This window comes from Paramisgurnus dabryanus, chromosome 10, assembly GCF_030506205.2.
Source record: "Paramisgurnus dabryanus chromosome 10, PD_genome_1.1, whole genome shotgun sequence".
Taxonomy (NCBI): Eukaryota; Metazoa; Chordata; class Actinopteri; order Cypriniformes; family Cobitidae; genus Paramisgurnus; species Paramisgurnus dabryanus.
The window spans coordinates 6,188,272-6,206,638 of NC_133346.1; the positions used below are offsets into that span (position 1 = coordinate 6,188,272).

At 37.8% G+C, this 18,367-nt stretch overlaps 1 protein-coding gene across 4 annotated transcripts in view; it reads right to left on the minus strand.

The window, feature by feature from the left end:
• Positions 1–522: 522 nt before the first annotated feature.
• Positions 523–18,367, minus strand: part of kirrel3a (kirre like nephrin family adhesion molecule 3a) — a 169,658-nt gene continuing 151,813 nt past the window's right edge. The window contains exons 10-16 of one of the 4 annotated variants that reach the window (XM_065261232.2): positions 15,561–15,661; positions 13,536–13,734; positions 12,963–13,070; positions 10,104–10,184; positions 9,848–9,960; positions 6,863–6,949; positions 523–2,123 (exon numbers count right to left, since the gene is read on the minus strand). In XM_065261232.2, coding sequence (XP_065117304.1) covers positions 1,659–2,123; positions 6,863–6,949; positions 9,848–9,960; positions 10,104–10,184; positions 12,963–13,070; positions 13,536–13,734; positions 15,561–15,661 — 1,154 coding nt within the window. In that variant the 3' untranslated portion in view covers positions 523–1,658. Of the gene's footprint in view, positions 2,124–6,862; positions 6,950–9,847; positions 9,961–10,103; positions 10,188–12,962; positions 13,071–13,535; positions 13,735–15,560; positions 15,662–18,367 lie in introns of all 4 variants that reach the window. The other 3 variants (XM_065261240.1, XM_065261215.2, XM_065261223.2) reach the window with 3 other exon arrangements.

Sequence of the window (18,367 nt, forward strand, 5' to 3'; positions counted from 1 at the left end):
GTGAAAATAGTACATTTATTAAGTGTACCACTGTAAAAAAAAATGCAGCACGAGTTTAAAACAACTTGTTCTTTCAAGTCAATTCAACCTACTATTTTAAGTTTCGACTTAAGTTGACATAACTTATAAAAAAGGTGAAATTGTTTAACTGAATTTGTTAAAGTAGTTAAAGTAACAAAAATATATGTTGATTTGACATCATTTTTTGCAGTGTGTACTATTTTTCACCTGGGAATTCATTCATCCATGATATTCCTTAAACCTTCTCCTTTTGTGTTCTGCAAAACAAATAAATTCACACAGGTCTGGAACGACATGAGGATGAGCAAACGGCATTTTCATTTTTGGGTGCCGTGGCCCTTTAAATCATTAATAATGTATCATCAGTATGGTAAGTGGGTGCATGAAAGATGTCTCTGTGTTACCATCATCTGATCTGACAGTGCATCCCACCCTTATCTTTAAAAACATCAGATGGAGGGCACAGAGATGGTGCGTCTCATCTATAATGACCACAGAAGCTCTTTTCCACACTGTTTTATTCAACACTTATTTTGTAATCATGATTATTTGATCAATGTAATTGCTCTGATGCACAGCTCGAATCAAAGTCTCACCCGGAACGTTCTGCAGGCGGGAGGCGCTCACCGCATCGATTAAACCGTGTAAACGTTAACGTCAGACATTCGAAGGGCTGCGGGTAACAGAAGCTTACTTAAAACAGTGAGCTTACAACATATGGCAGCCTTAAAATAAACCCGACGTCGAAAACAATACACGAATTCCCCACTACAATGTGGGATTCGAGCACAGATGTGTAAAAACACAACAACACATTGGCAGAGGTACAACGTAACGATGTGTGAATTCACAGGAAGTGCATGTACGTAAACTCATATATTAACAACGAGTAAATGATCGGCTCACATTTAAAAGGCGTTAAATAAGATTTCAAGAAAGAAAGTTTTCAGATCTACATTCTGGCCTCTGGTACGTGTATGTAAACACTGCGTTGTCCATGTCGGTAAAGCTCTTAAAGAACTCTCCACACATGCAGTTTGGCATTTGTGTGCATTTTTTTAACACACCGGTAATGCGTAAAAAAAAAACAAAGCACAAAATTGAAAAGACGAGAGACCGCGAAAGGAAAGAGATGAAGAAAGAGTTTAGTGCACACAATCGAAATATATATATTACAGTGTTTATAGAAAAGCACAGAATGATGATGATTTTCAGCATCGACCTCCAGAGGTTACGATCTCTTCATCAACACTTGAAGTTGGCACTATTGTGCTTTGGACAAAAGCAGAAAAACTCTGCGACGGCCCAAGTTCGTCCCGTTTCCGAGTGCCAAGTGCTGGATCGCGGAGAGTTCGCTGCGACAGTCGATGGCAATTATGTGGCTGAACTCCTGATTGTCATGTTATGAAATCCGAAATAGTTTCAAGTCTTTCAGAAAGAACATGAGACTTGTGTTATCTAAAAACACGTAGTTTTGTTGAAATATACAGAAAATAGGGCCGAGATGTTGCCGTCGTCATTCCAAGCTTGAATCGGGTCTACGCAGAGAACGAATCACAGATGACGCGTGAAGCATTTGTGACTCACCTCAAGCGTTCGTCCGAAAGCTCTTACGGCTTTTGTAAAGTCGTTGCCGGTTAAACGTGCGTCTGCATTCGTTTCTGCAGCGGTCGAGTCAGGTCCGAGTTTTGGGAGGACGATTGTGAGTAATGAGAAGAGGATGAGACGGAGGCTTTGCTGGCTTTGTCGAACTGCACGTATCCATCCTGTTTGCTGTAGCTGCTGGCGCTGCTGTCGCACTGCGTGTCCTGGAACGAGCTGGAGTCGCTGAGAGATCCTCTCTGAAACTCTCGCTCGCACAGCTCGATGGAGCTGCTGCCCATGCCCAGTACGAAACGCTGGCTGTAGTCGTAGAGGCGGTTGGGGCCGGCGCCTAAAGTGCTGTAGATGTTGGTGTAAGACATGCCGGTGGGGACGCGGTGCTTTCCGAGGGTGGCCGTGCCGGGGTTTCGAACCTCTGCGTTTTGGTTGGCCGTCAGAGATATGGTCGGGGTTTGCTGTTCCTTAAAGGTGTTGACGCTGTAGTATCCATTCGTTGGATCCTTTGAGGAATAAGACAAATAGACAGAAATGTAATTATCTGTGTAAACAAGGAAGCGTTCAGCATTATCATCAACAAAACAAAATCTTTATCACTGTTAAGACACTTCAGGGAATTGACTGAAAAATAAATAGCTGTAGATTTTTCACAGTTTATTTGCAATGTTGTCTGCAAGTTTTTGTATCTGATTTATTAAAGAAATTAGAAACATAACAAGCTAAAATATGAAATATATGTTTAGTGAATTTGAAGTACTAAATTAATCATTATGGGGTTTCCCAGACAGGGTTTAGGTTTAACCAGGACTAGACCTTTATTTAAGACATTACAAGCATACCTTAAAGGTGACATAGAATGATTGAACAGAGTATTTATCCTTGTTCTGTGATGTGACATTTAGACAAAACATTTTTTTTTTTGGGTCGGTAATGCCTTAGAAGCTTCCTAAAAACCTCTCTCAGATAGCTCTATTAGGGTGGGGGATTTTAAACAAGTGGTTTTGCACCTATTTGGCTCCCCCTACTGGCTTAACTTGCAATCTCATTACTGATTGGCTGACTTTGCTGCCACTCAAAAAATGTAGCCAATTATTTTAAAGTGGAGGGGCAGAGAGATGCCTGTGATGTCATAAGCATCAGTTTTTCAGATTGGGCTGTTTTCTGGCTGACATTTCTAAAAGAGGAATTTCTATGAGACTGAGATGTTTAGCATGTCTAGCACTTTTTGTATGTTTGTGAATGTGGGTAGACTACCATTATTCAACAAAGACAAGGTAAAAATGGTTTTTCATTCTCTGTCCCCTTTAAAAATAAAACATTAATGGTGTGCATCTTGAGATAAAACAATGGCATTTGTCTTAAGTTATGTCTGTTTTAAGTTAAGACACATCAAATATGCATTTTAGTCTGCGACTAATCTTAAAGGGATAGTTCAGGCAAAAATGAAAATTGACCCATGATTTACTCACCCTCAAACCATCCTCGATGTATATGATTATTTCTTTTAGATGAACACAAATCAGAGTTATATTAAATAATATTAAATATATATCTTGGCTGTTCCAAGCTTTATAATGGTAGCAAATGGTGCTTTTGATTTGAAGCCCAAAAAGTCCATCCATCATTTACAGAAATAATCCACACAGGGGTTAATAAGGGACTTCTGAGGGCAATCAATGCGATTTTGTATACAAAATAAAATAACTAGCTTCCGATAACTACCAACGTGTGTTTCCAGTGTATGCCGTACAGTATATCAAAGTTTTAAATATGGATATTTTTCTTTAAAAAAAAAAAAATCGCATCGATTGCCCTCAAGGGCTCATTATAGTTGTGCGCAGGTCCTACGGCGTAGCCGCGATGGCATAGGCCACGCGTCGGTTTTCATATATACTTCTGGCTACGGCGTAGAACTTACACATGACTATAAATAGCACTTCAGAAGGTCTTTATTAACCCACTAGACCCTGTGGGTCATAAGCACCATTTACTACCATTATAAAGCTTGGAACAGACAAGACATTGTTTTATACACCAATTGTGTTCTTCAATATATATATTGGCCTGCTCGACCAAATGGTTGAGCTCATTTTGAGTCTCTATATTTTATTGAGAGGAGTACCTGACTTAACTCAAGCTGATTGAGCCATCTCTACTATTTGGTTGAACTATGGTATGCCAAAAAAATCCACTAGATGTCAGCGTGTCAATCAACAGCACTTGTCACAACACATCAGAAATCACTCCTGCCATAGCCGTTTCTCAATGCCAAGGAAGCATCCTCAGAAGCCAGAATTTTGTGGATGCTACGTCATCGACATCCGTCGAAGGACTGTTCCAATGTCGAGGAACCTTGGAATTGCAACCAAGGACTGAGTCCTTCGTTCGAGAAATATCCCATATAAAGGAAGGATGCATATGTGTATCCTTCGTGCTCTTCACGTGCTGAAATCACCCACAATCCTATATGCGCGCAGGGACGAAAGCACACATTTTCATTGATGTAATGACGCAATGACGTGCATTTCCTTGCCTGTTTTATTTACGTGTTCTTCGAATGCTAAAGAGGAGCCTCGCCTAGCCTCTGAAGGAAGTGACTTGTAAGGACTAGTCCTGCCAGGGAAGTATCCGTGACATTGAGAAACGGCCCATGTGAACTGTTCTTGTTGATATTTTGCAAGGAAAGCATATTTTTTGACATATTACACTGTAATAGCCCTAACTTTACAAAAGTATGTTGCTTGGTGCCATGAAAAAAACTTTTGTATGTTTTAAATAATTTTGTAGAAAATGTAGAAAAGCTTAGATAATGTTTTTAGATCATCCATTTTTGCAGTCAGAATCAAAATATTAATTTCTGATCATTCACAGCTATGAAAATGACACAGCTATAGTTATTTCTTATTGAATATATTGAGATAATTTTTTGCCACTTTTGGATATTTTTTTTAAAAATAAATATAATGAATTCATACACTGTAAAACCTAAAAGTTAACTCAACTCAAACCATTTAAGTAAACCGGTTGCATTAGTTTCAAAAACACATACATTTGAGTACTGTGAACTTAAACAAATTGAGTCATATGCAGTTATGCACTTATATTTAAATTCACACTACTTAAAAATAAGTGCATAATGCACATGACTCAAGTTCACAGTACTTAAATGTATGTGTTTTAAAACTTAAATGGTCTAATGCAACCGGTTTACTTAAATGGTTTGAGTTAAGTTAACTGTTAGGTTATACCGTGTATAATTAATGTATGGAAATCATAATTAGTGGTTATTTGATCTGAAATTACTTCTTAAATGATGTTTTATATTGTTTGAAGGATTGTTTCTAATGTTGGCTTACTCTACACAGCATTGCTGGTTTACAAATACATTTTTATCTAAAAAAAGAAAGAAAAAAATCCTGTAGCACTACCACACTTGACAGTGTGTTTCTTGAATCATAAAAGCCTAAAATGCCATTTTATGACTATCATTTGCCTTCTTTTATTTTAGGATTTGAATGCAGAAAAAAAATGTAGTCTTTTTTATGTTTAATTATTTTTTATTGTTAAAAAAAGAAAACATTTAATTTCCTGGTTAAAATGAAAATTTGAAATATTTTAATAATTTATACTTTAATAAATAAAGAAGAGTTAATATACAAAACTATTTTATTCTGATTATGTTTAAAAAAATAGTTTTATAGTTCATATTTTCTGACTTCCATTTAGTGACATATCAACCATTTGGTAGAAGCCGATATTTAAAAAATGATGGGATGTGTTGAAATAAAATACATTAAGTATGTTAACTAGCAACAAAAAGAGATAAGAAATGCAAAAAAAATTTAAATGCCCTTTTCTTCATTTTCATTTTTGGCTGAACTATCCCTTTAAGACCTGTCTGGGAAAACGCCCCAAGTGAATCTCCTATTTTTCTCATTGTTTATTGATATTTTCCTTCTGTTTTCATCAAGCTTTTGTCACGCAGTCATTCTGTTTATCTCAAATCTATATGCAGGAATGATTAAATTCACACCATTTTGCCGGCATCACTCTTAATATAAAGCAAGGTAACCTTATACGCTATCTGCTTTGCAATAAAAGCAAAAAGGCAGAGAGAAAGCGTAAAACCTATGATTTTATTCTCACGTATTTGTAAGCTCTACAAAGCCAAGGTCAAGTTCAGCTCGCACTAATTATAGGCGGCGTGACATGGAAATTAGGGAACAGACTGATAACTGTCCCACGCTAAGAAGATTACATGGTTTAGTGGTGTGAAACAGTCATCTCCAGCATAAACAGTCAAATCCTGTTATCAGCTAATTAAATGGGCCCTGACGATTCGTGTCGGCATAAAATATGCGAAATAATCTCCATAAAATGTGCGTTTTATTTTTGGACAATTTCTATATAGATAACACGTATCTCTCGCTCTTTTCTCACCCCTTTTTTTAATCTCAGCAGTTGAGGTGAGGTTCCAGGAATGAAAGCAGTTTAGAGAGCTTTCACTGCAGTCAGTCAAGGCCGAACATCTCTGAATCATGGATGACGGCCAAGCGGCATAATCATACATCTTATAGGTGGCACAATCTTATTCAGTATTTGAAGGTTGATACGATGGAGGTTGAATTTTAAAGAGGCGTGGTCGACAAATGAAAACGAGTGATGTGAGGTTGTTAACCGGACCGAGTCAAATAAGTATTAAATGAGTCCAGCCCGGGTCACTGTGATATCAGGGTCACTAATAAAACAGCGCTTACGATAAATACTTATTCAGTTTCGAACTAAACCGGTCTTCAAAATGAAAAGTGCACGAGTGCCATTTTTCTTAAAGATCAGATTATGAAAATCCTTGAAAAGTTTAAATATTTCTGCGACAAAAGGTCTAGCCTCAAGTCTAGCCAAATGGTTTTCATGAAAAAAATTAGCATGTGTATTCAATTGAGCCCCATTACCAGAGAATATAATCAAAACTCGAGCTTTGCGGATCTGACATGCAGTCAGTCAGTATGACAACGTATCCATTTAGGAATATTTCTGTAATGGACCTTCTGTACGAAAAGCACAAAGAAAACGAGAAGAAAAGAAACTCTCGCACGAAAGTAAGAGTTGCCACGGTTCTGCCTTATTACATTTGCTGAGATGACGTTGTATTAAATCAATTTTTTTACGAGTGATGGAGAATGCAAGGTCTCTAAGGTTTTTTTAATGGTGACAGATGCGAGTTCATCTCTTCGTTCATCACCTTGATGTGCTGTAGCTCCCTCTCCTCCTCCTGCAGGACCTCCAACTGTTTCAGCACAGATTCCTGTTGAAATTCTCCTCTTTCCATCTGAAAGGCGAAAGAGAGTGAGATGACGCAAGAGATGTTTGGTGGAAGCACAAGTGAGCGTTATTGATTTCCGCCTGCGAGCGAGTACAGTATATCTTCACTGTCCTTATAAACAAAATTCCCTTCAAGCCTGAGTCTGATATAAACCTGGTCAAAGTTCAGGAACGTTGCAGTTCTGTGGTGCGATTCGAGAGCTGGAGGAAAGATGTACAAAAATGAAGCCTTGTTCATGCTGACAGCGACTCAGAAACTGAAAGTCATTAATTTTCAATGAGACAACATTCGACAACATGGGCGGTGTTGATGGTTGGCAGGTTGGCAATGGGATGTGATCGTGCGGTGTCCAGTAACTCTTTTATTAAATTTATGCAAATGTGCTACCAAGGTAATGTGGTTTTTTGATCGGTCTCCTGTTAGATATTGTAGTCGAGTGTGGGCAAGATGGATGAGAAGTTCATGTTACTCACATACTGTAGGATTTGTCTACAAGCAACCAGAAGTACAGTGACCTGTTGACCTTCAGTGATACCAATTGTTACAAAAGAAACAATATTGAACACAAAATTATATAATAATAACTTGCTAAATAATGTGATATACAGTATGTGAATATATTTAACTCTTTCCCCACTATTGTTTTTAAAAAAGTTTCCATCCAGCGGCAGCATTTTTTATGATTTTCAAACGAAGTTTAACATCTTCCAGAAAATTTTCTTTTTTAAATATATAAATGGATATACTTTTGGATCAGTGTATGCTTTAGTGTTTTATAAGTTGGGTAAGAGCACCACCTAGTGGATAATAGCGGAGAAATGGATTTCTGTAAAAGAGGGTTCCCACACCTTATTTAGCTTCAAATTCAAAGACCTTTCAAGGACTTTCCAGATCCAATACCCTCAAATTCAAGGACTAAATGTGGGGACACACTCATAAGTGAGTGCAAGGTTACATTTTAAGATACTTTGTTACAGTTCCCTTTGGAGGGAACTAGCGCTCCGTCACTGCGGTGACACTTTGGGGACGCCTCCAGGGGTAAGTGTGTCTGAATGTGTCAAATTCAACCAATGGTGAGGCTTAACAACAAAGACAGGGTGACGTATATCGCTATCTGAAATATTGTCGAAGACGGCGTTACAGGGACGCAGGAAGTATGGCAAGGGAGACGCAGCATTTCGTTCCCTTCTCAGTGAACAACAGTTACATACGTAACCCGAGACGTTTTCATGTGTCAAACACAACTATGCAAAAACGCATTTTGGTATGAATCAACATTCGCATACAGAATGTATAAGCATTTAAAGTGAACACGTGTGCTTAAAAAGTCTAGAATTTTTTTGATATTATCCTACAGTTCACAGGGAATAATAATAATAATTCTTGCATAAAATAGATTCAAGCACTTTCAAGACCTGTATCTATGTATGTATATTTTCAAAAACTTCCCAGTGCCTTGAATTTTTTTCCCCAGATTCACAACTTTCAAGGATTTCACGGACCCATGGGAACCCTTATAAAAACTCGTCATTGGCAGGGAAGCGTTTTATCTTAGTTGACAAGATAACTTATCAATGGTGGGGAAAGAGTTAAAAACTAAAAAACAACATTCATGTTTAATTTTTTTCCTGATCTTCCATAAGTCAGAGCACTTGCATAAACTTCTGTCCCAGACTGCATAACTTTGTAAAGTATTAAAATAATTCAGTTATTGCAAATCCCTGCTATATGCTAATTGCGATATAAATCGCCAATTTTTCCGGTATATTGTGCTGTCGTCATTTTTACGTTATATTTACATATTTGGTAAATGCTTTAATCCAAAGTGAGTTACAGTGCGGTCAAGCTCTACATTTCATTAGGATTGGTGCTTTTACATTGTGTGGTACCACACGGCTGGGCTCAGCTCACTTTACTTTGGGTCAGTTGGGTTTTCCATTGGAGTTTAGTGCTGCTGGGGTGGGAGCAAATCGAGGGAATGGCGCTGTTGATTCTCGGCATGTGAGTGTTTTTTACGATTAAAAATGGAGTGTGGGAACTTGTACAACAAAGCACAGATGAAGACATCACTTGTTTTGTTCGATGGCGCATGAGGGTAAACTAATCTTGCGTTTAGCAATGATGGCGTGTCTGCTATTCTCTCTGACCAATCAGTGAGCTGCAACGTGTACACATTACATTTTAGTGTCAGTATGGCCCATTTGAAACCGAGGTGGTACTAAAAAAGTATCTGGTACTTAAAACGCCATATGTGTGTGTTCCCTGGGAATCAAACCCACAACATTTGCGTCCCTAACAAAATGCTCTATCAATTGCGCTACAAAAACACAAAAGTAAACATGAAAATTAAATGCTTCTAGCCAAGCTGTGTCACAAAATGTGTCCAATTGCAATTTATAGCACAGACATTTTACATTAACTCGCTACCTCACCACAATAATGCATGAACATACATTTAGGGCCAGATTTACTAATAACATGCGCAATTTCCTATTTTGGTGTTAAAAAAACTAGTGTCAGGAATTACTAAAGTGAAAAATTAGTGCTGAAAAAGCGTTTGCGTTCTAAAATGTATGCTTTTTGGAATTGGACTCTCATGCTAATTTGCTCCGTTTAGTAAATCTGTCCCTAACTGTGTACAACAACACTTGCAAATGCAGTGCCGAATGTTTCCGGCCTAAGACACATTTTGTGTGATCCGATCACAGGCGGTCAGCCGAGACAGACTGCCGTTTACGCCTCAAATAAAGCATGTGTCTCAGATGTGTCTCCAGTGACCACTTGTGATTGGATTTCATTCAGACTGTCTAGTGGAGGCTCTCTGGTGTCGTGACTACACACATCCCAGTCGATGTTGAATCAGGATTGAAGATGTTCATTGGTTTTTCAGAAATTCAATCTCACCATCATTTGCTTCATGTTGCTGTGATCCTCCGGTTCTCTCGCTGCATTATGGTCCTTATGCACAATCTCCACCCGGATGTCGTTCTTGGACGTTACCACTCCTTTGAGATCTGCTGGAAAACGCTCTGATTAGCCACAGCCATACAACAAACAGACACATCAAACTATTTCCAATGAGCGAGATTTACATACGCTTGAACCTTGCCTTGGCTAGATTGTGGCTGATTATTTAAAAGGGACACACATAGGGGCTTACTTTCGCTTTTTAACGTGCCAGAGATCTCTCGCTGTCGGGAAGAGAGGGACACTGGGAGTGATGACATCACCAGGTGCATGTCTTCTGTGGCATGCAAGGAAAGAAAAATCACTCAATATGAGGTCTTTAAAGTCCTAGCTTTTTAGTTGAAATGGCTTTTATTGGTATAGAGCAAGACCTCACAGCTTATAGAGACAATCACTTCAGTTTCAGACATTTGCAGAGGAAAGATAAGACAATAAAGACCTGAGATAAACTTTTTCGTAGACGTGAGTGAGGTGCTGGTGCGTTTTTATCATCTTGTGGTACAGTGTTAGGGAAGTTACTTTTAAAACACCTGCCAAGCTAAGAGTTATTCGTAATGATAAGCAGTTAAGCTGTAGGCGAGCTACTATATGACAAAGTGTAGCTACGCTACAAGTTATGAATGCTGGATAAGTATATTTACATTTATTCATTTAGCTGATGCTTTTATCCAAAGTGACTTTAAAATGAGAGAGCCTTCCACATTTTGTCTACATGGCATATACTGGTTAGCAATTTCAGCTACTTTTAAAAAATGAGAATCTCAATTACAGTGATTTGCTCAATTAAAATGATGAATTTACACTAAATACTACTATTAAACCGAAAACAACCTCATTTGCATAATCGGGCCAAAAATAGTGAAATAAATAACGGTACTGAACTAAACATTAATTTAGCAAAACCATAAAAATGCTTCAAAGGGATTTCTAAAAACATTACTGTGCAATGATTTACATAAATATTCATTCTTTTTTAAAGTGAACTCTACGACTGAACATTCGCTAAAATGCATCATACTTTAAAGCTGCAATCTGTAACTTTTTTTGGATGAAAATAAACATAAAATAGTTATTAGGTAAGTGCATAATAGACCATTGTTCAAAACTGTGTCTTTACCTCTTTAGCATAATGTACAACATTAATGCTGCATGCATACCACTTACAACTTTGTCACTGTGTCTCTTTTAATGAGGTCGTTCACTGCAGTTAATGAAGAGAGACTCTTATTGGTAGTCGGCGCTCATGAAAGTCGATCATAATTTGCAAAAGTTTAACTTTTTTTACTTTGTCGAGTCGCTGCATTTTTTATTTTTTTTGTAACCCGCTGCGTTAAAAAATAAGTAAGCAATTTCCATACTGTTACGTAGGGTTGGGTATCGATTCAGATGTTCCAGATCGATTCGATTTCGATTCACAAGCTATCAAATCGATTCGATTCCGATTCTCGATTAAATTTTCGATTCTGGTTCTCAGGTAGGTTTTTATACTCAATTCTCGATTCAACTCAATGAATATAGATTTAATACACATACTATATTAATAAAAAAGAACAGTGAACAGCAGTTTACAAGTGGGTAATTAATAAAAAGAAATTAAAAGCCACAACACGTTTTGCTTGCAAAATCTAAAATGCTTCCATTCCTCCGTTCAATGTTTGCGGAAATAAATATGAAAAAAAAAATCGATTCTGCTCTTTGAGAATCGATTTTTAATCGACCACGTTTTAAAAATCGATTAATCGAAAAATCGATTTTTTTGCCCAGCCCTACTGTTACGTACAGTATCCTCTAGTATACAATGGGCAACCACATACGTCAAAACAACCTTACATACCAGATACTTAACAGTATGGAAATTGCTTAGATAATATTTTTTTTTACTCATTCCCTGCCAGCCTTTTTTTTAGAAAAGTTGCCTGCCAGCATTTTTTGTTATTTTCACAAAAGTTTCACAAAATGGCTTTAAGGAAAATTTTCTTCTAAAAATATATAAACATACAAATATATCAAATGAAAGAACAGACCCTCTGCTTTCAAACAAACAATAAACCAAAAAAAAAAAAAAACAGGAAAAAAACATTTATCCTATCTACATTTTTTTTCTCTGCTTATAGACTCTTAAATATTAAAAAATAAAAAAATAAATGAGTAAAAAGCTGAAATAATTGAATTTTTTTGTTACGGAATTTTGTTAGATATCAGATCCGGAACGATTATCAAAACATACACAGAATTTAAAATTAGTAAATATTTTTTTTGCTTCAGTTTTTTATAAATTGAGTAACGGTGCATTCACACCAGCCGCGGTAGAGGCGGCAAAAACGCGTTATTCATGCGTAGTTGGATGCTTGAACATTTGAGTTTACCCGTTCATTAGTGTGTAAAAGCCTCACGTGAAAACACAGAAATTTGGGTCATGGGAGGGGCTACTTGTAATCACGTCACTACTACAGCAAGGTCCTGATTGGTTAACGCGGTGCAGAATTCCGCCAAAGTTCAGACTTTTCAACTCGCACGTTTCCCGTAGCAACGCTCAATTCGCGTGGAATACGCCATCTGCGCCGAGCCTTCTGTGCGTTCCGTGCGTAAACCGCCGCAGGATGCTAATTAGTGTCTTAACATGTAAATCACTTGCGCTTGCCGCCTCTACCGCATCTGGTGTGAACCCTGCATAAGTGCGCCATCTAGTGGATAATCGCCATATTACAGATTAACATTAAACATCAGGCACACGTTTTTTTATGAAAATATTTTCTCTTAATTGACAAGATAACTTTTCTGATTTTTCAGGAAACGTCAGTTTGATGTCGATTTCAACCAACTTAAAGATAAATAAATTCACCTGCAATTTTATGTTTCGAACAGAGATGGCGATAGAGAGGTTACAGAAATTGCACCTTTCAGTCAGTTACTCCTCAACACTACAGTGGTAATTCAAGTGCGGCTATGGCTTCATTATAAGTTGCGTGTGAAATTTGCGTGTGTCTCTGTGGACATGCGGGGTGTGCAGCCTCTATTTTTTTCTTTCTGTCGAAACAATGAGCTCACTTACTTCTCTGCAGTCTTGCGCAGCAGAAAGCCCCAAGGGTCCCAATGAGGACGATCAGAGCCAGGAAAGCTCCCACTGCAACCCCGATGATGACGGCCAAGCGCAGAGACCCTGAGGAGAACACAACACCGTTGGGATCATCAGACAAGCGGCGATAGCACCCGCGTGTCCGAATCGGGAGCTGTTTGTCACTCGAGGAGACATAATGAAGTCGCGTTCTTTGATTAAATCCTACTGGGATGAACCGACCTCTTTGAATAATTCAGCTTTGCATCTTGGGAGTTGACTTTACTGGAGGAAAATAGGCCAGTATTTGAATAAAAAATACCACTTTAATATTTCAAAGAAATCCTTAAAGCAAGTAAATGGGATTAAGGGCTGTTTAAATTAGACTACAAACGGACATTCCGAACATGCAGGAATTTCATTAAGGAAATCCACAGATTAACGCAGGTGACATTTAGCTGAGTAAACTGACTATCATTATGTTTACCCTAATGCTCTAAAAATCACGGTGGTGCACGTTATACACGAGTTATAAAACTAACACGCATACTCGAAGCACACGACTTTCACCTTGTTCCTTGAGGCGGATGATCTCCGTATCCGAGCCGAAACTGTTCCAGGCTGTGCAGTTGTAGATGGTTTGAAAGTCAGCGGGGACGATGTTGCTCATGGTGAGGGTTGAGATGACGCCCTCCTCTGTGCTCACAGTCTCCACTGTATAACGTCCTGATGTTCCCGATTCCAGAACGGTTTCCTTCCATGACCATGCCTGGATAAACACACACACACACACATATATACATAAACCCAACCGTTCAACCGTTTAAATAGATCTTAACTGCTTTTAAAGATCTCCTTAATGTCTTTAAGTCAAAGCGATAAACCCGTTTCATGGTTCTGTGCAGTGGCATTTTTGCCATTTATTTTCTGATTACAAAGGTTTAGACCATTTTGATCATTTTGTGGTCACTAAAGGGGAACTTTCAAACATTGCCCTGGCTTGTTTTCTGGATTTTAAAGGGACATTCCACTTTTTTTTTTAAATATGCTAATTTTCCAGCTCCCCTAGAGTGAAACATTTAATTTTTACCATTTGGAATCCATTTAGCCGATCTCCAGTTCTGGCGCTACCACTTTTAGCATAGCTTAGCATAATCCATTGAATCTGATTAGACCATTAGCATCACGCTCAAAAATAACCAAATAGTTTCTATATTTTTCTATTTAAAACTTGACTCTTCTGTAGTTACATTGTGTACTAAGACCGACAGAAAATTAAAAGTTGTGATTTTCTAGGCAGATATGGCAAGGACTATACTCTTATTCTGGCGTAATAATCAAAGACTTTTCTGCCGTAACATGGCTGCAGGCGGCGCAATGATATTACGCACTGCCCGAAAATAGTTCCCTGCCATTGAAAGTTACTAAGGGGACTATTTTCGGCTGCTGCGTAATTGTGCGTAATATCATTGCACCGCCTGCAGCCATGTTACGGCAGCAAAGTCCTTGATTATTACGCCAGAATAAGAGTATAGTTCCTAACCATATCTGCCTAGAAAATCGCAACTTTTAATTTTCTGTCAGTCATAATACATGAGGTAACTACAGAAGAGTCAAGTTTTAAATAGGAAAAATATCAAAACTCTTTGGTTATTTTTAGCGCGATGCTAATGGTCTAATCAGATTCAATGGATTGTGCTAAGCTATGCTAAAAATGGTAGCGCCAGACCTGGAGATCGGCTGAATGGATTCCAAAACGGTAAGAATCAAATTTTTAACTCTAGGGGAGCTGGAAAATGAGCCTATTTTCAAAAAAAGTGGAGTGTACCTTTAACACTGGGTTATGTAGCCCTGATCTACATCACTTAACCTTGCATTGCAGTGTCAACATTGAAACAATATGGTGTTGGTGTTATAATATATCGGCCAGTTGTTTAGCAGCAGACAACTAAACAAATACAAACTACCACATTTCTTACCTCATAAAATAATCACGTGCTTTGTACAAACTCAAAAATGTGGCAGCAATTTGGTTAACTGGAGTCTGCAGAGACGTGGCTTGGCGTGGGCTTACATGGCATATTTTCACAGACGGGCAAGCATTCATTAAAACACGCTGTGAGCTAGTCATGTTGCTAATTAATATGCAAATAAGAGCGTTATTCGCCCAATCTATGTTATTGACCCCATAAACATGCAAATAGGAACATTAACCCAAACGTACAGTGAGAAATCATGAATTAACCCTTGGTTAACAAGATTAGTATAAACAATATGAAACATAAAACCAGAATTATTTTTGGGACAACAATGACTTGGGTTAGGAATAATAAGTGTGAAAAGCCCAGCACAAGAAATGAGCAGTTGGGAAAGTGTTTGTGTGCCATTATGTCTAAAAGTTCATTTGAAAAAGTATTCTGTTTAGAAAGTATCTCTATACAGTAGTGTCAAGCTGTAAATGCTTCCTATTTAAAGCCATGTTGCTGAAAACATTCTGCATTTAATGCCTCAGGGCCAGTCAAAATGTCACCAAAGTAAACCATCTGAACTACTGACCCGAAAGAAACCAGCGGATAACACACAGACAGGACTTACAATGCGATCTGGAGGCGGGGTGCTGCGGATGAAGCACTTGATCTGGCCCTTCTCTCCGTACAGAGCCTGCTGGGTCTGTGTGCTGGAGATGGTGGGAGGCCCTGAAACATAACAGCACGTTTTAAAGCTTCCTGTATGAACCGCCTTCACATCAACACCCATCCCTACACACATCCTTCCTGAGTACAGAGGTGACGGGACATTCGGCTCCTGTTTTCATCACCATCATACGTGTCTGATCATCATATTCAATCACCTTCGTCATCACATCAAAGGATCGGCTTTCAAAATTTGACACTGGGGCTGCACTTTGACATGTATTATGTTTGGTATTCCAACTAATTTCTGCTTGAATAAAGAATGAAAAACTATACAATTACATTGAAACGGTAGCTTTGATGCTCAATGGCTATAAATTTGCAAGTCTTCACGACCGTATTCAGACCTTATTCATGGATATGATTAAATTCTCATGCTTAAGTTCAGATCTCATTCATTTGACCCAACAGTGAAAAGATTTACTTTACATATCCTTGATTCTTAATATTGTATGATGTTTCAAGGTTGATCAATGACTGTGTTGGTGTTTTGTGATTATCCATTAGCTCTCCAGGCACTCATCATTCCTTGCTTTTCTAGCATCTTCTGAATGTCTGACCCCTTTTTTTTTTTTTTACATATAATGTTGTGATTCATCTTTTCCCAATGGCAATATTTACATGCACAACATTTTGTCAATCCGACTGAATTAAATCTGATGGTTACAACGATACAGTTTACAGGCACCCTAAACATTGCAATCTGATTAAAATGTTCGTTTACATGTACATTCTATATAGACCATTTCAAAAGATGTAAACAACACTGGTCCAGATAAAAATTATAAAAAACAGTCACAAATAGGTGGTCATTCGTGCCAGTTCCGCCGGATACGTCCCGAACATGTTTTTGGGTTCGTTCTCCGGAAGTCGCGTTGCTCGACCGCATACGTCATCAAGGTTTAATATTTCGGGTTTCATTTCAGAAAAGCAACCATTACATTTTAAGGTAAGAATGAAACTACAATGATTGTATGTCTTAAAAGAAATAAATCTTAATTTTCTAATGTATTTTATCTGAAATGTGAGAACCTCGATGACGTATGCGGTTGAGCAACGCGACTTCCAGAGAAAGAACCCGAAAACATGTTCGGGACGTGTCCGGCGGAACTTGCACAATGGCCACCCTAGTCACAAACTAAAACAGAAAGTGCTTCTGGACCAGTGTTGTTTACATCTTTTGAAATGGTCTATAATCCGAACATCCTGCGCAAGCGCACAGCCAGGGTTGCCAGATTTGCGTATCAAAACCATCCCTATGGACATTCAAAACTAGCCCAAAAGCATTCCAATGAATATTTACAGCTCAATAAATAATACCATAACCAATGAACAAATTATTTTCATCTTTACCCAGCACGGGAAAAAAAACAACCCACGAAGTTTAAACAGTATCCCAAGTCTGAACTCGAAAAAGAGCAGAGAACTTGGCAAGAGGACTTGTCGAGTTCACGCTTTATCTCTGGATAAATGTAAAAACACGAGTTAGAAAAAGTTTTTCTTAAGAAGTTTTCAGATATAGGCAACAAAACACAATTTTGAAAATGCACAAAGCTACTTAATGCTTTATGTAGCCTATTGTTATGAAAGTACACATGAACGCTGCAGAATGTACAGCAAGTGAGCACATTATCTTAATAATGCATGGTGTCATTGCCTTATTACGTTTCTTTGACGAGAATTATGTGATATGTAAATATGAGGTAAATTCAAGACGTGAGAAAAGACAAAATTTGCATCCGATCAACCTCAATCGTATTGCTTAAGGTGCTTACACGAAGGCTTTTCAATACGAATGAGCCATCAATACAATTACAAACTGATTAGTTGGTTGCATGTAAAGTTACCTAATGAGAACAACTGAGAGACTCATACAAAACTATTACAAAAGATACAAACATTTCCTGATGCTCAAGAAGGCAACACAATACATTAAGAGCCAAGGGTGTATACATTTTTTAACAGGATGATCGGTGCTAATTGTTATCATTTAGCTGTATTTTAAGGTACTAAAATGCACTCAAATTTTGCCCTTAAATTTTTTACGTTTTATCAACTTGAACTTGACTAGTGAGGTTTTAAATGATAAAAAAATTAAGTTGAATAAGCTTAACTTATTTCAACTTCATTTGTATTTTTTTATAGCAACTTCTCACTAGCCAAGAAAGTTGAAAGAAATTGTAAATTCAAGTTGATTAAACTTAAAAATTGTAGTGCAACAATGAATTTTCTACAAAGTACCGCCAGCGTTGCCTTTTCAAGATTAGGGCACTTTCTACTGTTTTTACAAGGTTTATTTTTGTGGGTTAAAGATAAAAGGAATTATTTTATTGTTTTTTTCCGATTTGCTATTTGGGCTGCAGTCATTGGGATGTGTTTGGACTGGTTTTGTTACGCAGATCTGGCAACCCTGGGTACCTCACCTTTTGTACATTTAATCCCAAGAGTGTATGGCTGGGAAAGCCAACTATATCCACAAATAAACAAGTACAATACGGATACACTGATATTGGTAAACTCCGAAATGCTGTGATTTCATTATCACACGGTGATCTTCTTTCACACAAGCACAGCTGTGATGGTGCTACTCGGTAGAACGAGAATTCACTTTTTCCACCTCGACTAATTCAACACATGCAAACAGAATGAGAAAAGAGTCATCTTCATAATTTCCTAAATAATTAAGACTGAAGACAAAAAAAATGAAAA